The sequence below is a fragment of the Leptodactylus fuscus genome, chromosome 11 (genome assembly GCF_031893055.1).
Source record: "Leptodactylus fuscus isolate aLepFus1 chromosome 11, aLepFus1.hap2, whole genome shotgun sequence".
Lineage (NCBI taxonomy): Eukaryota > Metazoa > Chordata > Amphibia > Anura > Leptodactylidae > Leptodactylus > Leptodactylus fuscus.
In genome coordinates this window covers 82621084-82645091 of record NC_134275.1, presented here as the reverse complement: position 1 = coordinate 82645091, position 24008 = coordinate 82621084, and the positions used below count along the sequence as shown (strand labels likewise).

At 45.6% G+C, this 24008-nt stretch overlaps 2 protein-coding genes across 3 annotated transcripts; one reads left to right on the top strand and one right to left on the bottom strand.

The window, feature by feature from the left end:
- The first annotated feature begins 837 nt into the window (after positions 1–837).
- On the top strand, positions 838–13446 carry MVB12A (multivesicular body subunit 12A). 2 transcript variants are annotated; one of them, XM_075259405.1, is made up of 10 exons: positions 838–955; positions 6734–6835; positions 6922–7014; positions 7174–7273; positions 8542–8671; positions 9107–9253; positions 11389–11468; positions 11563–11624; positions 12171–12230; positions 13048–13446. In XM_075259405.1, exons 2-10 carry the CDS (start codon positions 6758–6760, stop codon positions 13090–13092), a joined length of 795 nt encoding a protein of 264 aa, XP_075115506.1. In that variant the 5' UTR covers positions 838–955; positions 6734–6757; the 3' UTR covers positions 13093–13446. The 2 variants fall into 2 exon arrangements, with proteins under 2 accessions (XP_075115506.1, XP_075115505.1); XM_075259404.1 differs by having other exon boundaries at positions 6922–7029.
- A 6221-nt stretch (positions 13447–19667) lies between these two features.
- On the bottom strand, positions 19668–21808 carry LOC142185574 (DNA dC->dU-editing enzyme APOBEC-3H-like). Its single transcript, XM_075261002.1, has 3 exons — positions 21785–21808; positions 20554–20962; positions 19668–19801 (listed from the first exon to the last, which is right to left on the bottom strand). Exons 1-3 carry the CDS (start codon positions 21806–21808, stop codon positions 19668–19670), a joined length of 567 nt encoding a protein of 188 aa, XP_075117103.1.
- Between the last annotated feature and the right edge of the window lie 2200 nt (positions 21809–24008).

The window sequence follows — 24008 nt, the reverse complement described above, 5'->3', positions numbered from 1 at the left end:
GGGATATATGATATAGGGATCACAATGTACATATTTATTTTTTTCCTATCAGTATGGCTTTGTAGAATGGGAGGAAAACACGCAAACACGGAGAGAACAACACTTGCAGATGTTCCTGGCGGGATTCGAACCCAGGACTCTAGCGTTGCAAGGCTGCAGTGCTAACCACTGAGCCACCGTGCTGCCCCTGTTTCCAATTGTTAACCTGTTCACCTTTGTCCACTGCCCCAATGGAGAACGCTGGGCATGTTACACACATTTTAGAGAAGGACATGGGACAAGGTGACATTTGCGAGTGACATTCCAGTTCTTTTGCTTAGGCCTCAGTGGTCACGTGCGGAGGAGGCTTCTGCCAATACAAGGCCCCTGAAACATCAGGACCGGAACATACTGGGAGACACCGGAGCACCGGGGACAGGTACGTATGTTTTGGGGGTTTGCTCCGACCTCATAGCAACAAAACAGTTATCCTGGACAACCCCTTTAAGACTGAGGCCCCACAGAGCCCTATAGACTTCCCATTACTTTCATAGCCATTCTTCAATTTGGCTAAAAAAAAATTTGGAACAAAAAAAATCTGTGAGGTGAAGTCTAAACTATAAAAACGGTGGTAAATGATTTCTAATAAATAAATAACAGAAAATAATTGAGACTACTAGAAAAATGTCATTAGGACAATCTGCATGGCCATGGCGGCTCCTCACCGTCTACACGGCACGATTCTCCCGCTCAAACGATCCGTGGAACGCAAGTTTACCAATAAGCTCAACGGCGCATGCTCACAGCTAGCCGGCCTCTTCACGCAGGCGCAGAACAGACTGCCTGCGTCTCCACACCGAGGCGTGCCGGGAAATGTAGTTTCGCGGAGTTGGGCAGCTCTACCTGCTTTGTAGGTGACTCCCAACCAGGAAATAGACGTTACCGGCTGTGTATTAGACGGGTTGTGCTGTGGGAGGTAAGTGTCCGTGTTTACGTCGGCTCAGTATACGAGAGAGGCCGGAAGGAGGTCAGGAATACGTGTAACTATAGTTAGAGGTAACTTTATAGAAGATGGTATCTGCCATGGTCACCTATAGAGAAGACTAGGGGGTGACATGGGGTATTTAGTGTGGGCGGAGTTACCTGTGCTGGGACATATAGGTGTCAGGGGGAGGGGCCACTAAACAGTCACAGGGTGGCCTTTAACAGTATATCAGTGACTTAAAGGGGCTTTCCAGGGGGGAATATAATATACACATCTCTCCACCGATCTATCACTATGAATGGGGGACAAATGTCTGTAGAGGCAGAACCCTGTAACAGCCGGCGACCATAACCCAAAGACATTCATCAGATCTTTCTTCAACTGAGAGACAACACAAATACAAGAACAAGACGTCGTCATATCCCACCTACTCTAATGTAACATCCTACTATGTGGCCTCCCAAATAATGCCAGCCCTGCAGATAGATAGGTTACTGTCACCAGAACCAGCATATCACCCCAGCCCTGCAGATAGATAGGTTACTGTCACCAGAACCAGCATATCACCCCAGTCCTGCAGATAGATAGGTTACTGTCACCAGAACCAGCATATCACCCCAGCCCTGCAGATAGATAGGTTACTGTCACCAGAACCAGCATATCACCCCAGTCCTGCAGATAGATAGGTTACTGTCACCAGACCCAGCATATCACCCCAGCCCTGCAGATAGATAGGTTACTGTCACCAGACCCAGCATATCACCCCAGTCCTGCAGATAGATAGGTTACTGTCACCAGAACCAGCATATCACCCCAGCCCTGCAGATAGATAGGTTACTGTCACCAGAACCAGCATATCACCCCAGCCCTGCAGATAGATAGGTTACTGTCACCAGAACCAGCATATCACCCCAGCCCTGCAGATAGATAGGTTACTGTCACCAGACCCCTCCATATCACCCCAGCCCTGCAGATAGATAGGTTACTGTCACCAGAAGCAGCATATCATCCCAGCCCTGCAGATAGATAGGTTACTGTCACCAGAAACAGTATATCACCCCAGCCCTGCAGATAGATAGGTTACTGTCACCAGAACCAGCATATCACCCCAGCCCTGCAGATAGATATGTTACTGTCACCAGAACCAGCATATCACCCCAGCCCTGCAGATAGATAGGTTACTGTCACCAGAACCAGCATATCACCCCAGCCCTGCAGATAGATAGGTTACTGTCACCAGAACCAGCATATCACCCCAGCCCTACAAATAAATAGGTTACTGTCACCAGACCCAGCATATCACCCCAGCCCTGCAGATAGATAGGTTACTGTCACCAGAACCAGCATATCACCCCAGCCCTGCAGATATATAGGTTACTGTCACCAGACCCCTCCATATCATCCCAGCCCTGCAGATAGATAGGTTACTGTCACCAGAACCAGCATATCATCCCAGCCCTGCAGATAGATAGGTTACTGTCACCAGATCCCTCCATATCACCCCAGCCCTGCAGATAGATAGGTTACTGTCACCAGACCCAGCATATCACCCCAGCCCTGCAGATAGATAGGTTACTGTCACCAGACCCAGCATATCACCCCAGCCCTGCAGATAGATAGGTTACTGTCACCAGAACCAGCATATTACCCCAGCCCTGCAGATAGATAGGTTACTGTCACCAGAACCAGCATATTACCCCAGCCCTGCAGATAGGTTACTGTCACCAGAACCAGCATATCACCCCAGTCCTGCAGATAGATAGGTTACTGTCACCAGAACCAGCATATCACCCCAGCCCTGCAGATAGATAGGTTACTGTCACCAGAACCAGCATATCACCCCAGCCCTGCAGATAGATAGGTTACTGTCACCAGACCCAGCATATCACCCCAGCCCTGCAGATAGATAGGTTACTGTCACCAGAACCAGCATATCACCCCAGCCCTGCAGATATATAGCTTACTGTCACCAGAACCAGCATATCACCCCAGCCCTGCAGATAGATAGGTTACTGTCACCAGAACCAGCATATCACCCCAGCCCTGCAGATAGATAGGTTACTGTCACCAGAACCAGCATATCACCCCAGCCCTGCAGATAGATAGGTTACTGTCGCCAGACCCAGCATATCACCCCAGCCCTGCAGATAGATAGTTAACTGTCGCCAGAACCAGCATATCACCCCAGCCATGCAGATAGATAGGTTACTGTCACCAGAACCAGCATATCACCCCAGCCCTGCAGATAGATAGGTTACTGTCACCAGAACCAGCATATCACCCCAGCCCTGCAGATAGATAGGTTACTGTCACCAGACCCCTCCATATCACCCCAGTCCTGCAGATAGATAGGTTACTGTCACCAGAACCAGCTTATCACCCCAGTCCTGCAGATAGATAGGTTACTGTCACCAGAACCAGCATATTACCCCAGCCCTGCAGATAGGTTACTGTCACCAGAACCAGCATATCACCCCAGTCCTGCAGATAGATAAGTTACTGTCACCAAAACCAGCATATCACCCCAGCCCTGCAGATAGATAGGTTACTGTCACCAGAACCAGCATATCACCCCAGCCCTGCAGATAGATAGGTTACTGTCACCAGAACCAGCATATCACCCCAGCCCTGCAGATAGGTTACTGTCACCAGAACCAGCATATCACCCCAGCCCTGCAGATAGATAGGTTACTGTCACCAGAACCAGCATATCACCCCAGCCCTGCAGATAGATAGGTTACTGTCACCAGAACCAGTATATCACCCCAGCCCTGCATATAGATAGGTTACTGTCACCAGAACCAGCATATCACCCCAGCCCTGCAGATAGATAGGTTACTGTCACCAGACCCCTCCATATCACCCCAGCCCTGCAGATAGATAGGTTACTGTCACCAGAAGCAGCATATCATCCCAGCCCTGCAGATAGATAGGTTACTGTCACCAGACCCAGCATATCACCCCAGCCCTGCAGATAGATAGGTTACTGTCACCAGAACCAGCATATCACCCCAGCCCTGCAGATAGATAGGTTACTGTCACCAGACCCCTCCATATCACCCCAGTCCTGCAGATAGATAGGTTACTGTCACCAGAACCAGCTTATCACCCCAGTCCTGCAGATAGATAGGTTACTGTCACCAGAACCAGCATATTACCCCAGCCCTGCAGATAGGTTACTGTCACCAGAACCAGCATATCACCCCAGTCCTGCAGATAGATAAGTTACTGTCACCAAAACCAGCATATCACCCCAGCCCTGCAGATAGATAGGTTACTGTCACCAGAACCAGCATATCACCCCAGCCCTGCAGATAGATAGGTTACTGTCACCAGACCCAGCATATCACCCCAGCCCTGCAGATAGATAGGTTACTGTCACCAGACCCAGCATATCACCCCAGTCCTGCAGATAGATAGGTTACTGTCACCAGAACCAGCATATCACCCCAGCCCTGCAGATAGATAGGTTACTGTCACCAGACCCAGCATATCACCCCAGCCCTGCACATAGATAGGTTACTGTCACCAGAACCAGCATATCACCCCAGCCCTGCACATAGATAGGTTACTGTCACCAGAACCAGCATATCACCCCAGCCCTGCAGATAGATAGGTTACTGTCACCAGAACCAGCATATCACCCCAGCCCTGCAGATAGATAGGTTACTGTCACCAGAACCAGCATATCACCCCAGCCCTGCAGATAGATAGGTTACTGTCACCAGAACCAGTATATCACCCCAGCCCTGCATATAGATAGGTTACTGTCACCAGAACCAGCATATCACCCCAGCCCTGCAGATAGATAGGTTACTGTCACCAGAACCAGCATATCACCCCAGCCCTGCAGATAGATAGGTTACTGTCACCAGACCCAGCATATCACCCCAGCCCTGCAGATAGATAGGTTACTGTCACCAGAACCAGCATATCACCCCAGCCCTGCAGATAGATAGGTTACTGCCAGCAGAACCAGCATATCACCCCAGCCCTGCAGATAGATAGGTTACTGTCACCAGAACCAGCATATCATCCCAGCCCTGCAGATAGATAGGTTACTGTCACCAGAACCAGCATATCACCCCAGCCCTGCAGATAGATAGGTTAGTGTCACCAGAACCAGCATATCACCCCAGCCCTGCAGATAGATAGGTTACTGTCACCAGACCCAGCATATCACCCCAGCCCTGCAGATAGATAGGTTACTGTCACCAGAACCAGCATATCACCCCAGCCCTGCAGATAGATAGGTTACTGTCACCAGACCTAGCATATCACCCCAGCCCTGCAGATAGATAGGTTACTGTCACCAGAACCAGCATATCACCCCAGCCCTGCAGATAGATAGGTTACTGTCACCAGAACCAGCATATCACCCCAGCCCTGCAGATAGATAGGTTACTGTCACCAGAACCAGCATATCACCCCAGCCCTGCAGATAGATAGGTTACTGTCACCAGACCCAGCATATCACCCCAGCCCTGCAGATAGATAGGTTACTGTCACCAGAACCAGCATATCACCCCAGCCCTGCAGATAGATAGGTTACTGTCACCAGAACCAGCATATCACCCCAGCCCTGCAGATAGATAGGTTACTGCCAGCAGAACCAGCATATCACCCCAGCCCTGCAGATAGATAGGTTACTGTCACCAGAACCAGCATATCATCCCAGCCCTGCAGATAGATAGGTTACTGTCACCAGAACCAGCATATCACCCCAGCCCTGCAGATAGATAGGTTAGTGTCACCAGAACCAGCATATCACCCCAGCCCTGCAGATAGATAGGTTACTGTCACCAGACCCAGCATATCACCCCAGCCCTGCAGATAGATAGGTTACTGTCACCAGAACCAGCATATCACCCCAGCCCTGCAGATAGATAGGTTACTGTCACCAGACCTAGCATATCACCCCAGCCCTGCAGATAGATAGGTTACTGTCACCAGAACCAGCATATCACCCCAGCCCTGCAGATAGATAGGTTACTGTCACCAGAACCAGCATATCACCCCAGCCCTGCAGATAGATAGGTTACTGTCACCAGAACCAGCATATCACCCCAGCCCTGCAGATAGATAGGTTACTGTCACCAGACCCAGCATATCACCCCAGCCCTGCAGATAGATAGGTTACTGTCACCAGAACCAGCATATCACCCCAGCCCTGCAGATAGATAGGTTACTGTCACCAGAACCAGCATATCACCCCAGCCCTGCAGATAGATAGGTTACTGTCACCAGAACCAGCATATCACCCCAGCCCTGCATATAGATAGGTTACTGTCACCAGAACCAGCATATCACCCCAGCCCTGCAGATAGATAGGTTACTGTCACCAGAACCAGCATATCACCCCAGTCCTGCAGATAGATAGGTTACTGTCACCAGACCCCTCCATATCATCCCAGCCCTGCAGATAGATAGGTTACTGTCACCAGAACCAGCATATCACCCCAGTCCTGCAGATAGATAGATTACTGTCACCTGAATGAAACAGTGTTTCCTCCTTGTGAATCGCAGCCTCTGTTGCCAAGATATCACAGTTTTTGTCAATATGCAAACGAGGGTCCTGTTGCTTCTTTGAAGCAGCGAAACATCCTCATTGCTCCAAAGAGCTCATTTGAATATTGACAAAAACAGTGATGTCTCTGCAATGGAGGTGACTAGTTATGTAACTCAGGGTCAGTACAATATTTACAATACAATGTTTTGATCTAATGTATGTATAACATGATGCCCAGATTGTTCGCGTCTCTGTTTTAGCGATTTGCTGAAATAATCCGCAATATGGAGGAGACCTCTAAACCTCTGACCAGTTTAGCGTGGACGTCTGGCCAGTCAACCTGCCCTAAAGGCCACATCATAGTAAGTGATGGATCTCACATGAATGATTTGGACTTTGATGTTCAGCCGTGTTGGATCATCTCACGCCTTCTCTCTTCCTGCCGTAGATCGTGGCCACCACTGAAGGAGCCTCTGCTAACTTTTTGAAGGGGTTTAATCAGAAGTCTGCTCTTTACCTGTGTCACAGCACGGCACCAGAAGTCAGTACTATCCAGGTTATTGACTCTCTAAAGAGATATTCAGGATAATAAAACTGCTTTCTTCCATGAACAGCGCCACTCCTATCCACAGGATGAGTGTGGTATTGCAGCTCAGTCCTGTTTCTTGGTTGTGTCAGCTGTTCTTTTGTCTTCTTCTAGCTACAAGGCATAGAACAAGTCATCTCCGAGGTCCAGCTGCTGAGTGACAAGACGGTGCTGCCAGTGGGGTTTGCCTTTATTGGAGAGTATGTGGATCCCAGTAAGTATATGTCATCCATGTGTGTTATTCGCTTCCTCCTTCCTGCTGAGTGATGGAACCAGTATGACCAGTGTGGGTTACGTCATGGCTTAGCTATACTGGTACATGATGTAAACCTGTACAGTGACTATCCCAGGTCTGTAATTGCATCCTTTAGGTGTAACCCCTCGCTATACTAGACTGTATACAAGTGTATAGGGGTGCGCTAGTATATATGGTATCAGGTACCAGTATTCATTAACATTGATTCTATCGTCGCTTGGGCCAAAATTGGAGAATCTCTTTTTTAAAGGGGTCCTCCAGGGAGTCGTTTTAGGCTGACGTCCCCCGGAGTCACTTCACCTTCTCCATCCTCTCCTATATATACAGACAGTTACCTGTGCCATAGGGGAAGGCAGCCTATAGTAAAGCCAGGCAGGTAACTAGTGCTGAACACTGGCGGTGAGGAAGGAGACGAAACAATTCGGGGTCGGGTGCTGATACCATTATATGAGCCGGGGTCGGAACCAGCCCAGAACCCCCTAAGTGCAGTGAATGGAGCACTGGTCACACAGGTGCACAAGGGAGACTTTAAGGGGACTTTCAGTTCCACGTTCTCCTGATCCCTTGGAGACCTGGTGGTCTGACCTCTAGCCATGTGGGTATGGGTGGGGGGGGGGGGTAGCAGATGGTTTGATATTGGAGTATCTGTGGGGACTTGCTGCTGTGGACAATTTTAGTCTAGTTTTTGCTGTTGTAATATAGCTATCTAACCTCTCTAACTTTCTTTTACTAGAAAACAGACTCTAAAATTCTCCATAGCAAGCCTCTAACTGAGCTGTTACCAGAGAAAATTCATACATACTTGTATTGCCAGTATGTAGAGCTGTAGCATTTGCCAAGGGGGAGTGTCACTTTCAGTGGCTGTATCTCTAGTTTTATGCACCTGACACATAGTATCACGTGAAAGCTGAGATTCTCACTTTTCAGATGTTGCCGATCCTGCAATCTTAGCTGTCAGTTAACCTGAGATATAACTAGATACAAGTTGGAGGTTTGAGCTGTATATGTAGCAGTTCCCAGTGTGTTTTTATCTAGTGATATCTCCAGTTTTATGGTTAGTACTGCAGAATCTCAGCTTTCTAGGGAGTATATAACCAGAGATACAGCCATTTACAATCACCAAGTCAGCTCTGTATGTGTCCTATCTATCTACTCCCATATGGCGTCTGCGAGGGGCGCGGTTGTATGAGGATGGTGACTTAACCAGACGCTCCTTGTCTTTACAGAGGTCACTGTACCAAAGAAGAAGCGTCTGTGTATTAAGCTGAGTCCTGTCAACACCGTGGACTTTGCCGTCTCTGAAATTAAACTAACGGTGAAAAGCAAGCAGCTCGGCGCACCATACAGCCGCCTTGGGTAAGCGCTAAAACGCACCTTGATCCTGAATCCTTTTATACATCAACTCTACAAAGTCCTACGAAATCGTTCTCTTGGTGCTGCGTTGTTGTTCCGCCATATTTGCCTAAATGGAGCTGAGCTGCAGTACCACTCATAGCCTGTGGCCGGGTGTGGAGCTGTTTCTGAAAGCGAGTGGCCATGTTTGCCTTTACTTATAATATAATCATTGGGCTTATTTATTAAGACTGACGTCTCCTATATCGGTGTTGATAAAGTTCCCGACTGGCACGAATTTCTGACTCTTGACTATTCGACCTCATAATAATTCAGGTCACTCCCAAGCACAAGAATTGAAATTTACTCCAATCGGGAATATCAGTTTTCTAATGTGAGTTATAACCTGTTTGTGTCCCTGAGCCTCTTCCAATCCTTCCGTTCTTCTCTCCACCCCAGTGATATGAGCGGCCTGGCTCTGTGGTGCAAGAAGGTCCCTGTCCGTAAACCTCCTCCAGTCTACGCCACGCCTACGCCAAAGCCGAGGAGCATCACATCGGGCATCCGAGGACTTTCTTTAGATAACGGTCTCCCTGCCCAGCCGAAGTAAGTCCAGTCCACAAGCCAATGGTCCACAGCAGGGGTCCTCGAACTACGGCCCGCGGGCCACATGCGGCCCGCCAAGGGCATTTATCTGGCCTGCCACATGTGGCCCGCGCGTCGTCACCTGGATTGCTCACTAACGGGGAATCTGATTCCTCGTTAGTGCGCGGATCGCTGCTTTCAGTTGTATGTACAAGTGTATATAAAACTGAAAGCTGTTAGTTTAGGCCGTGCGACCGCGGCCTACACTGACTACAGAGAGTGAGCTCTGCCCCCGAGGAGCATATAATACAGTGTGGGGGGGTTACTGAGGAACATATAATACAGTGGGGGGGGGTTACTGAGGAACATATAATACAGTGGGGGGGTGTACTGAGGAGCATATAATACAATGGGTGGGGGGGGTGTACTGAGGAGCATATAATACACTGGGGGGGGGGGGTGTACTGAGGAGCATATAATACAGTGGTGGGGTGTACTGAGGAGCATATAATACAGTGGGGGGGTGTACTGAGGCGCATATAATACACTGGGGGGGGGGGTACTGAGGAGCATATAATACAGTGGTGGTGGTGGGGGTGTACTGAGGAGCATATAATACAGTGGGAGGGGGGCGTACTGAAGTGCATATAATACAGTGTGGGGGGGTTACGGAGGAACATATAATACAGTGGGGGGGTGTACTGAGGAGCATATAATACAGTGTGGGGGGGTTACGGAGGAACATATAATACAGTGGGGGGGTGTACTGAGGAGCATATAATACAGTGGGGGGGTGTACTGAGGAGCATATAATACAGTGGTGGGGGTACTCAGGAGCATATAATACAGTGGGGGGGGCGTACTGAAGTGCATATAATACAGTGGGGGTTACTGAGGAACATATAATACAGTGGGGGGGGGTACTGAGGAGCATATAATACAGTGGTGGTGGTGGGGGTGTACTGAGGAGCATATAATACAGTGGGAGGGGGGCGTACTGAAGTGCATATAATACAGTGTGGGGGGGTTACGGAGGAACATATAATACAGTGGGGGGGTGTACTGAGGAGCATATAATACACTGGGGGGGGTACTCAGGAGCATATAATACAGTGGGGGGGGGCGTACTGAGGTGCATATAATACAGTGGGGGTTACTGAGGAACATATAATACAGTGGGGGGGTGTACTGAGGAGCATATAATACACTGGGGGGGGGTGTACTGAGGAGCATATAATACAGTGGGAGGGGGGCGTACTGAAGTGCATATAATACAGTGTGGGGGGGTTACTGAGGAACATATAATACAGTGGGGGGGTGTACTGAGGAGCATATAATACAGTGGGGGGGGTTACTTAGGAGCATATAATACTGTGGGGTGGGAGGGGGGCGTACTGAAGTGCATATAATACAGTGTGGGGGGGTTACTGAGGAACATATAATACAGTGAGGGGGTGTACTGAGGAGCATATAATACAGTGGTGGGGGTACTCAGGAGTATATAATACAGTGGGGGGGGTTACTTAGGAGCATATAATACAGTGGGGGGTACTGAGGAGCATATAATACAGTGTGGGGGGGGGTACTGAGGAGCATATAATACTGTGGGGTGGGGGGGCGTACTGAGGTGGATATAATACAGTGTGGGGGGGTACTAAGGTGCATATAATAGTGTATGTGGGAGGTAGTACTGAGAAGCATATAATCTTAATTTTATTTTTTAATCTATATTTCGGCCCTCCAGTGGTTTGAGGGACAGTGAACTGGCCCCCTGTTTGAAAAGTTTGAGGACCCCTAGTCCACAGAAAAGTCTAATCTGGGCTCAAGTAAATGGGGAGCAGTCAGTAGTAATGGCTGACACTTGTCTATGTAATGCAGGACAGTCCTCCGCAGCAAGGGGCGCCCTTTATAACGACTGTATAATGCACTCTGGCCACGAGACAAGGCTCCTGATCTGAGGATCTTCTTGCATTAATTCGGATTTTCTTTATAGGATACCTGGACATGGGTTGTCCTAACAGGGTAACCCCTTTAAGTGTTAGGGTTTTGCAGTTTGTCATCATCCGTGGCTTGCACAGCCCTCTGTTGTATCCGCGTGATGTTACCTTCTACGTCGCTGCTTTTAGAGCTGTAACGTTCCCTGTCCCTTTCTCTAGCACAATCCAGATTTCGGCTTCTAATCCCAGGCCAAATGCAAGAACGCCACAGTCTGAGTCCAACATCTATGGCGTCTCTGGTAAGAACTGAAGTCTGTACAACTGTAGGAAATGGCAAAAAATAATTCTCAGACAAATATTTGCAACGTTTTGTACAATTGTTTTGTGTTTCAGCTATTGATGGGATCCCGTTCTCCATCCATCCAATGTTTGAAAGCAAAATTTCAGAACCTTCTGTGAGTATCGGGGGGACTCTCTATGCTCTCCTGTCAGTATTAGATGATGACCCCACAGTCCTAGTAGAGAGCGGTGAGCGTCGGGTCATTACTCACCGCTCTTCTCCCCAGTCCCGCTCTTTCTCTGCGCTGTCATGTCTCGTGTACACCCCGAGTATAGAAGGAGTGTGAATAAGAGCAGTGAGTAATGCCCTGATACTCACTGCTCACATCCCAGCTGCTTGTAGGTCACAGACCGGTCTCGTACAAGTCGCAGACTGGAAGGACAGAAGGACTGGAGTCCAGAACTGGGTCAAGGCACAACCTGGTCTTCTGAGCTGGGGAGAATTGGTCGAATATTACCTAAGATTCCCTGGGAGTAGGAAGTGTCACCACAAGCAGGAACTGATGGGGAAAGAAGTTTGGAAATTTGTAAAACAATTCATTATACAAAAAGTTAAACCCCTGCGGAGACCTATAGGTGTCTTATGTGTGATCATACAGCTGAGGGGATCCCTGCATGGCCTGATGTCTAATGTGTACGCTGTCTTATTCCCTTCTCCTTAGGTAAACCTTTCTAACTTCAAAGATCTTCGAATCAAAACCTTGGCTGAGATTGAAAATGAGGTAAATATCTATCTATCTATCTATCTATCTATCTATCTATCTATCTATCTATCTCATATGTATCTGATATCTATCTATCTATCTATCTATCCATCTCCTATCTATCTATCTATCTATCCATCTCCTATCTATCTATCTATCTATCTATCTATCTATCTATCGATCTATCTCCTATCTATCTATCCCATATGTATCTGATATCTATCTATCTATCTATCTATCTATCTATCTATCTATCTATCTATCTCCTATCTATCTATCTATCCATCTCCTATCTATCTATCTATCTATCTATCTATCTATCTATCCATCTCCTATCTATCTATCTATCTATCTATCTATCGATCTATCTCCTATCTATCTATCCCATATGTATCTGATATCTATCTATCTATCTATCTATCTATCTATCTATCTATCTATCTATCTATCTCCTATCTATCTATCTATCCATCTCCTATCTATCTATCTATCTATCTATCTATCTATCTATCTCCTATCTATCTATCTATCTATCTATCTATCCATCTCCTATCTATCTATCTATCTATCTATCTATCTATCTCCTATCTATCTCCTATCTATCTATCTATCCATCTCCTATCTTTCTATCTATCTATCTATCTATCTATCTATCTATCTCCTATCTATCTATCTATCTATCTATCTATCTATCTATCTATCCATCTCCTATCTTTCTATCTATCTATCTATCTATCTATCTATCTATCTATCTATCCATCTCCTATCTATCTATCTATCTATCTATCTATCTACCTATCTATATCTGTCTATATAACTTTTGCTCTTATTTCAGTATGACTATGGATTTGTGGTGGAGCGCTCCGCTTGTGCCAGATGATGACGATTCTCTTTGATGGACTTGTATACTGGTTCCCTGACCACGTGATGGAGATCAGTAATAGATATGACTTACGTACCGAGTGTATACAATGTACAGCGACCATCAGACATCTCCTGTAGTAACTCAGCACTCCATAAGATCCTCCTTCGCCTTCTGTCAAGATGTTAGATAATTCTCTTTACCTTTTCCTTAATTTCCGGGGTCACTCCACTATCACATTGCTTCTGCAGGCTCCTCTATGGCAGATTTCCGTATAGCTAAGCCCATGTGATGCCAGACAGGAGCCGACAGTCCCTTTGGGAACATTTAAAGGGGTTGTCCAGTTTCAGCAAATAAATGTTATGTTTTGTATCAGGGCTCTGGAGTCTTTAGGCCAAAGCGCAGACTCTGAATCTGTATTTTTCCACAACTCGACTCTTCATAACGTCGGTCAGTCAGAAGCAGTAAAGATCCTCCAAGGCATTAACAAGTCAGCGACTGATTCCTGTCATAGTAAATATGTAACAAACTGTATCTAATTATATAATATTAACAATTCTAAAATATAATTGATCCCCACTCCAACTCCACCGCCCTGCTTTGTATAAGGAAAAGTTCTAAAATGTTTTATTTATTTTCTGTATCAATTCTTCACCGTGTTCTAGAACTCTGCTTGCTGTCATTCATTGTTTCAGTCCATGGTCATGTGATGGACACACAGGTGCACAGCTCATTACAGTCACTGCTCAGTAATTAGACATCCGTAATGTAATAAGCCGTGCGCCTGTTTGTCTTCATCACGTCTATGTACTGTATATCACATGACCATGGACTGTATATCACATGACCCTGGACTGTATATCACATGACCCTGGACTGTATATCACATGACCACGGACTGTATATCACATGACCACGGACTGTATATCACATGTCTATGGACTGTATATCACATGACCATGGACTGTATATCACATGACCATGGACTGTATATCACATGACCCTGGACTGTATATCACATGACCCTGGACTGTATATCACATGACCCTGGACTGTATATCACATGACCACGGACTGTATATCACATGACCACGGACTGTATATCACATGTCTATGGACTGTATATCACATGACCATGGACTGTATATCACATGACCATGGACTGTATATCACATGACCACGGACTGTATATCACATGACCCTGGACTGTATATCACATGACCATGGACTGTATATCACATGACTATGGTCTGTATATCACATGACCACGGACTGTATATCACATGACCATGGACTGTATATCACATGACCACGGACTGTATATCACATGACCCTGGACTGTATATCACATGACCATGGACTGTATATCACATGACCATGGACTGTATATCACATGACCACGGACTGTATATCACATGTCTATGGACTGTATATCACATGACCATGGACTGTACATCACATGACCCTGGACTGTATATCACATGACCCTGGACTGTATATCACATGACCACGGACTGTATATCACATGTCTATGGACTGTATATCACATGACCATGGACTGTATATATCACATGACCATGGACTGTATATCACATGTCTATGGACTGTATATCACATGACCATGGACTGTATATCACATGTCTATGGACTGTATATCACATGTCTATGGACTGTATATCACATGACCATGGACTGTATATCACATGACCATGGACTGTATATCACATGACCATGGACTGTATATCACATGTCTATGGACTGTATATCACATGTCTATGGACTGTATATCACATGACCATGGACTGTATATCACATGACCATGGACTGTATATCACATGACCACGGACTGTATATCACATGTCTATGGACTGTATATCACATGTCTATGAACTGTATATCACATGACCATGGACTGTATATCACATGTCTATGTACTGTATATCACATGACCATGGACTGTATATCACATGACCATGGACTGTATATCACATGACCATGGACTGTACATCACATGACCCTGGACTGTATATCACATGACCCTGGACTGTATATCACATGACCACGGACTGTATATCACATGTCTATGGACTGTATATCACATGACCATGGACTGTATATATCACATGACCATGGACTGTATATCACATGTCTATGGACTGTATATCACATGACCATGGACTGTATATCACATGACCATGGACTGTATATCACATGACCATGGACTGTATATCACATGTCTATGGACTGTATATCACATGTCTATGGACTGTATATCACATGTCTATGGACTGTATATCACATGACCATGGACTGTATATCACATGACCATGGACTGTATATCACATGACCACGGACTGTATATCACATGTCTATGGACTGTATATCACATGTCTATGGACTGTATATCACATGACCATGGACTGTATATCACATGTCTATGTACTGTATATCACATGACCATGGACTGTATATCACATGACCATGGACTGTATATCACATGACCATGGACTGTATATCACATGACCATGGACTGTATATCACATGACCATGGACTGTACATCACATGACCATGGACTGTATATCACATGACCATGGACTGATGTTTATTTACGGAACTTAAACAAACACTGACAGTAAGCAGAGATCTAGAAATCCACAATAGATTGTCACAGAAAGTATATTGGATATGGAAACCCTGGCATCCAAGCCAGGGAAAATGTAGGGGGAAATGTCCTGCCATGTGATGGCCATGCAGGTAAATGGCGGACATCCAGAGTCCGCTCCAGATCTTTTGCTTCTTTGCGGTAACGGACAGCAAGTTGTGAACCCGCTGGGCTACCTAACTGGTTTGACTTTGGCCACTCCCAAGGGTGTTGTCCAAGTAGCCTTCCCGATATTCACCCTATAACCCCTGTACAGGGATCTGGAGTAGACTATCAGGTCACTACCTTTTGGAGGGGTCCCAATGAAGGTGACGACTGAAAAGGATAAGCTGGGACTAGGGCTGAGCGATGGGGTTTGGAAAAGATCGGATCCCGATCGGCAATTGAGCAAATTTCACGATCGGGATCGGCTGGAAAATGATCGGAAATCGGTTTTTAAAATCGATCCTGAAATGTCAAGATCCGCTCAACTCTACCTGGAACCCTTTCAGTAGCAGAAAGGAGGGCGCACGCACCCTATGGGTGGATCCAGCAGCAGGAAGTGTACGGGTACATCATCATAGAGCAGCAGGGGGCGCACCTGCAGGGAGGAGTAGCGTGCCAGTCAGCATTACCATAGCCGCTCTACATTCAGGCTCACAGGAGATTGTTCCCATCTATGACATCCAATTGATCAGACAAACATTGTAGCCATATCTTTGTTTTTTTGAGGGTTTTTTTTGCTTTCTTTACATTAATATGCATTTATTAAATTCTATGAAACAACCGGATTCCACCTGAGATGAATGAGCGACAGAAATTACACATTTTCCATCGGTGCAGAATTTGACAAATTCTACATTTTTGACAAAAATACAGCGGCATCCTTCTCCGAAATCCATGTCGGTTTTGTCAAGCATCAACTTTTTTGCTTCAGGAATTTGAAGTTTATTTTTACGTATGTTTCACAATTTCAGTCTAGGTTCAGAGCGATTCTGTTTTGTGTCATTATCGGTGTATCTCTGTATAAGATTCTTCACTTTTATTCCTTCTTTTGTTACCAATACTATAAATGAAGTCATAAAACATATTGATACAACGTTACTGTCTGTTGTTTCCAATGATTTCCTTACAATGGCCGATGGCTATGGGGTTGGAGGATGCGTCAGTGGAATCTTGCCTTTGGATATTGTTGATCCAGTCTTGTCATCTTATCCCGTGTGTCTTTTAAGTGGAACATCTTGGGATTTTCTGCAGTATTTGTGACATTAATATACTTGTGCCACCAAGGACACTTATCCCCTATCCACATTTTGATCTATTATAATTGCAGATCAAATAATATACACAGTAAATGTATATTACATTACACAGGGTTGGAGAACACTTATATCTTACCAGGACAGACAATGGACTTGCAGTAAACTCAAAGTTATCTTTGTATTTAGATAGAGAGAAAACACACTGTCCGGACCTTTATCAGCAAACTACAATTAGCTGAACTGATTGTTTGGACTGGAAATCAGTAAATAACAACAGGTCTGAATGTAATACAGAGAACTCGGCCCCCCTCCCCTCCAGAGATCAATGCGTCACATCATCCAACCTGATATCAGATAGCAGGTAAATGAAGCAGAATTTCTAAAGCAATGTATTTAGGAAATCTCTGTCATTTACATAAGCTAGCAGTCTAAATAGGATCCTTGAGATGGGAATATCCCTTTAAAAAAATATGACTCTTTTACATATCCACCATAGGTACCCCTTGAACCACATTGTATCTGCCCCCCATTGAACTATATTACTTGGACTGGGATAGAACTGCTTTCTATTTGTATCCGAGGGAGTTTTCTGCTTGGAGACCAACCTTGTTTTACAGCAGTCAGTGCTGCCCCCTAATGGTAGTAATCCGGATTCGGGATCCCCAGGCCATCTCTGAGGGTATGACCTAGCATTACAGATTTAGCAATGAGGCCTTGTTCATTTGCCCACATGAATTTTGCCACTATGGCCTGGATTTCAAGTTGCAATGATGATGGATTTGGTAGGAGAATCGTGCACAGATACGGAAGAATCATAAATCTATCAAATTAGTTACAACAGTAATGGAGGGATCGGCCATTTGTATGATTACTAAATAGATTACATGTAGAGATGGGTGAACCATCGGAGATGAAGCAGAACTGGCCGTGCGCTGAGCCCGGCTACTCCGGAGATGCATCCAAGCTCAGTGCACGGCCATCACTGCTACATCGGAGATGCAGCCGAGCTGAGCGCACGGCCAGATGTAGCAGTGCTGAATATGCGTTGAAGCCTGCTGCACACTCAGCAATGCTACATCTCTGTGTGTGCTGAGCTCTGCTGCTTCTCTGTGTAGCAGAGCTGTGTCAGCACTGCTACATCTGAGATCGGACCTCAATGGAGACTGCTGTGGACTGGTCTTAGACTCCGCCTCCTCTGGCAGAACCAGTGTTGATTGGCCGAATGCTGTACTCTATATGGCATTTGGCCAATCAACACTGGTCAATGCATTCCTATGGGAAAAAGTCAGCTCGCGCACATCGCAAGCGGACAGGGATCCCGACCAGCCCCAAAGAGCTGGGTGAGTGACATTCCCCCCTAAATAAGGGTAATCCCTAACTAACCCTGCCTGTACATCTGTCCCTGTCACAGTCACATAGTTCACAGTCTCATATGACCCGGATATTAAGTCCACTATTCGTATAAATTGAAGGTCACCTGATTTCGGCAGCCAATTACTTTTTTCGATGCCTCTGTTGTCATAGTTCCTGTCCCACCTCCTCTGCGCAGTTATTGGTGCAAAGAAAGCGCCAGGGAAGGTGGGAGGGGATACAAATGTTTACTGCGTTTGCCTCGTGGTATTTGATTCCAATCGAATACCCCGAACGGCCTGATATTCGATCGAATAAACCTGACGCATTTCCACAGTTTTTTTTTTTTTTTACACAGCACATTTTGGCTGCGGCTCGTTACGTCGGGCCTTAGCCGCAATCCGGGTTATTTATTAGCTACCACTTTTTGGCCATACCTTGTGCAGGCGCGCCTTTTCCAGATTAGCTTTACAGCGCCTTGTTAATTGTGTACGTTAGTTTAGATCCACCTTTTTTGGCCATATACACTTTGCCCATTTTTTTATTCAAAAAGGCTCAATTGCTAAAAAAATTGCACAATTACCCCTCTTTATTGCTTTCTAACTCTCTGGCTCTTGGACTGCTTATGGATTGGAGTGCAATTGCACCTCTTTTAAATACAGCGTGGAAAGGTCACGCCCCCTTTTCTTGCAAAAAAGCAAAAGTGGCGAGACCAGATCTGGAAAAAAAGGCAAAAATGCTGCAAAAATGAAGCTCAGGGCGCAAAGTGACCTAAAAAGGCACAATTTACACCAAAAAAAGTCCCGTCTCCTTGGGTAATACTTGTGTAATCTGTTTTCGGGTGTACGGTGTCGAAGTCACTGCAAATTATCATGGGAACAAATTTGACTTTATTCATTTTGAAAAAAATAAATAAATAAAAATTGTCAGATAGTGCAATGGCGTGAACAAGGTATGAAAACATTAAATATTTCATGAAAAGTTAAGCGTGAGCATCGTACTGTGAAGAGATTGGTGGCTGGTTCAGAGCACAGATGGGTTCGTGCAGATAAAGGCAGAATGAGGAAGGTTTCTGCCAGACAAAGTCATCAGATTAAGAGAGCGGCTGCTAAAATACAGACATAAATAATATAAAAAAACATAAAAAAAATAAATAAAGCAAAGCAGTGAACAGGGATATGAAACTGTTGGTGATGCAAAAAGATGCTCCTACTGCCCATGTCTCTAAAGAAAACAGAAAACTGAAGCCCGGCCATCAGCCTCTGCCTAGTCAAAGATGGAACAAACCATAAATCAAGGATCCCGAAAAATGTTCTAAAATAAAATCCTTTCCATCTGTCTAGTACGTAGGCCAATCAGACTGTAAAGCGCCGCGCAGCCACTGAGAAGCCTTGTGATGATCTCTGTCCAGAGTTGGCCAAGGAATGAAGGATTCTGTAGTGTCAGCAAAGTGAGTCCAACACCAATGAAAATCTAAAACAAAAATGGGGAAAAAATATCATTAAGGCAAGAAACAAATTTGTCTAAATTTGGTTGGTATTTGCAATGCGTCATTTTTTGCACTAGACTTAGGCTAAAGCCCCATGTAGCGGGCCACGGCAAAAAAGCACTGCTGGAAAAAGTGACGGAAACGTAGGGTGGTTTTTCCTGCAGCGCTTTTCACAGTAAGTCCACAGGGGAAACCTTTCTGCTTCCATTACACCTATAGGGAAACCGCCAGCGTTTCGGTAGGTATAAAGGACACGATGCAACTCCAAAACCACGACAGTTATGGAAATCGCTGCATGTCCCCTGTGCGTCTATTTCTGCACTTTGTGGATGGGCTTCGTAGGGAATGTAAAAACCCCACAGAATCTTTTGGAAGTCAGACCTCTATTGGATCCCACCATGACTTATTGCATGATACATCCAGCTATGTAGTAATCTGATCCCTTCTTCTGTTCCGTCTTCTTAAACTGTAAAGACTCCAGAGGATTCCCCCGAATCTGATATTACTGAACAAAAAAGTCCTGCCTATAGGACTTGTTCACACATGCTTTCCGCTGGACTCTGCACTAGACAGGCAACAATGCAGATGTGAGTATTTGCTCCATTTTGGATCTTTCCCTGATTTCATTTGAATAGAAGAAAATGAACACATGCACACATGCAACACTGCGTGAACCCAACCTAAGGGACAATCTACATGACCCTCAAGACAGAGAAGAAATGTTGATCTTACCCACCTTTATCATTCATGACTCGTATTTTCACTCCTCTTCTATTAAGTTCTCGGACTGAAGACTTAGAAGTGAGCCTGTGGACTTTTGCAAATATGATCTGCAGCTTGACATGAGGGTTATAGGGAAGGAATGCGTCCAGCAAAATTTGAAGGCAACAATCACATGGACTCCAGGAGATGTACCATATGATAGTACATTGTTTCCAAGCATCTCGGAATCGTTCACCAAGGAAAACTTCTTCGGCGTGGGCCTCCCCATTGTTGGTAAAGTGACCTGAATCAATAAGTTTGTTCTGATCATACACCTCATAGCAGAGATGAGTGGCTGGAGGAAATCTATCTGGTCCATAGTGGGAACGAAACATGTCTGGCGTCATCAAAATCATGATATGGGAAGAATACAAACAGCAATCCTAGAAGAAGAGAATTCAGAAACGAAGATCCTTTGTCACTATATGTAGAACAAATCAAAATTCTTTCATCATTTCTATTTCTCTCTTGTGGGGAGAATTTGCCACAATTTATCATTGTACATGGAAAGATTGGCTGCCATATTTCGAGCGGAGAAGAAATTTTTGTCTAAGAGGAGAAACATTTCTACTTCATGTGTTTTTGCCTTCTCTAGCAACAAAAGAGAAAAAATGGCGAAATGAACCGTGGATTTTGTCTAGGCTTTATATGGTATCTTCAGACATAGGCTGTAACATGTCCCATATTAATAACATTAGAATGTATCGTTGCGAGATCTTTGAAGATGGGTTGCTATATTGGAAGCAGGAAAGGATTGCTTTCTACTTCATGATGGGTTTTGCCTTTTTCTGGATGAACAAAACAGGAAAATTGGATTGAAACATGTCATTTCTCAGCCATAGCTCTATTATATTCTATAGTTACATAGTTACATAGTAGATAAGGTTGGATGAAGACATCAGTCTATCAAGTCCAACCTATAACCCTACAATCCCTACAGTGTTGATCCAGGGGAAGGCAAAAAAAAACCCATGACAGAATGGACAAAACATGAATTGTATCTTCAGTTTTCTTTTTCTTCTATGACGTTATAGCTTCTATAGAAATTTTAGCTCGTATCTATGTCATGTTGATATATTTATAGAGTTCTGTTAGACACAACTTATCTATATACTGGCAGGAGACATATACTGACCTGACGGGTTGTATTATCCCAGAGCTCTTCTGTCCGTTGCTCGTGTGGACTCACCCAAGCTTTTATATACTGGATTATCTAGCACTGATACCATACTTCGGTTGGTCCTTACCTTCCGGGATTTGTATCTATTTACAGATTTGATGTGTTACATATCATGGAAATGAATCATCGCTATTATTCTATTTTTAAACCTCCTTATTATACGCCCGGCATTATACAGGAGGCAGGATTAGATGATTAATATTCAGGAAAGGAAAGTGAAAGTGTGTCGTGTCTGTGTCACAGGATCAAGCAAGTTTTTTTCAGAATATCCAAAATTTAATTTTGATGATATTCTAATCAAATTCCCCAGCCAAAAGGAAATTGTATTAGAATGTTATCAAAATTAAGTTTTGGTTAGTCCGTTGTGGTTAGAGATGGAGGAACCTCTCAAGATTATTATTATTATTTATTTATATATATAGCACCATTAATTCCATGGTGCTGTACATTATTATATTAATCACATGGTGCTGTACATTATTAGATTAATTCCATAGTGCTGTACATTTGGGGGTTACATACAATACACAGAATATACAGGTAGATATAATACTAACAATGACCGACTGGCACAGTGGGGTAGAGGGCCCTGCCCGCGAGGGCTTACAATCTATGGGGGAAGAAGAGACAGAAGGAGAGGGGGAGACTGTACAGATGGGGTGCGGTGATAGTGTTATTGGGGGGTGTAGGCCTTCCTGAATAGGGGAGTCTTCAGGGCCTTCTTGTGATTGTGGGGATCAGTCTTATGTGTCTTGGTAAGGAGTTTCAGAGTATGGGGGATGCACGGGAGAAATCTTGGAGACGGTTGTGTGAGGAGCGGATGAGAGCAGAGCGGAGTAGGAGGTCGTTGGAGGATCTGAGGTTACGTGTGGGCAGGTAGCGGGAGATGAGGTCAGAGATATATGGAGGGGACAGGTGAGGATGAGGTCAGAGATATATGGAGGGGACAGGTGAGGTCAGAGATATATGGAGGGGACAGGTGAGGATGAGGTCAGAGATATATGGAGGGGACAGGTGAGGATGAGGTCAGAGATATATGGAGGGGACAGGTGAGGTCAGAGATATATGGAGGGGACAGGTTGTGGATGGCTTTGTATGTTAGTAGCTTGAACTCAATTCGCTGGGCTATAGGTAGCCAGTGGAGGGACTGGCAGAGGGGAGCAGCCGATGGGGAGGGGGGGTGAGGTGGATTAAGCGAGCAGCACAGTTTAAGGTGGACTGGAGGGGGGCGAGGGTGTTAGCCGGGAGTCCATGGAGAAGGGTGTTGCAGTAATATAAGCGGGAGATTATGAGGGCCTGGACGAGCATCTTAGTAGTTTCCTGGGTGAGGAAGGAGCGGATTCGGTGGATGTTCTTGAGCTGGAGGCGACAGGAGGTGTTGAGGGTTTGAATATGTGGCTTGAAGGCTAGGTCGGAGTCCAGGGTTACCCCAAGGCATCAGGCCTGTGGGACAGGGGTAATTGTGGTTCCATTAACTTTGATAGATGGGTCAGGTGGTGGGGCCATACAGGATGGGCTGAAGATGATAAACTCTGTTTACTCCATGTTGAGTTTGAGAAAGCGGAGGATAGGAGGCTACGGCCGCTAGACAATCTTGAATTCTGGCCAGCAGGGAGGTAATGTCTGCTCCAGAGATGTAGATTTGGGTGTCATCGGCATAGCAATGGTACTGAAAGCCATGAGATTCTATGAATTGGCCCAGGCCAAGGGTGTAGATGGAGAACAGGAGGGGTCCTAGGACGGAGCCTTGGGGGACACCTACAGAGAGAGGGCGAGGTGAGGAGGTGGTGTGCGAGTGGGAGACGCTGAATGTGCGGTCGGTGAGGTATGAGGAGATCCAGGAATAGGCCAGGTCTGAGATACCAAGGGATGAGAGAATTTCTAACAGGAGGGAGTGGTCAACTGTGGCAGAGGAGAGGAGGAGGAGGAGGACAGAGTAGTGGCGCTTGGCTTTGGCGGTTAGCAGGTCATTGGTGACTTTTGTTTGGGCAGTTTCAGTGGAGTGCCGGGGTCTGAAGCCTGACTGAAGTCTGTCAAAAAGCAGGTTGGACGAGAGATAGGAGGAGAGTTCAGAGTGGACATGCTGCTCAAGAAGTTTTGAGGCGTAAGGGAGCAGTGAGATGGGACGATAGTTGGCAGGAGAGGACGGGTCGAGGGACGGTTTCTTAAGTATAGGAGTGACAGTGACGTGTTTGAAGGCTGAGGGGAAGGATCCATTGGTTAGCGATAGGTTGAAGAGATGGGTTAGG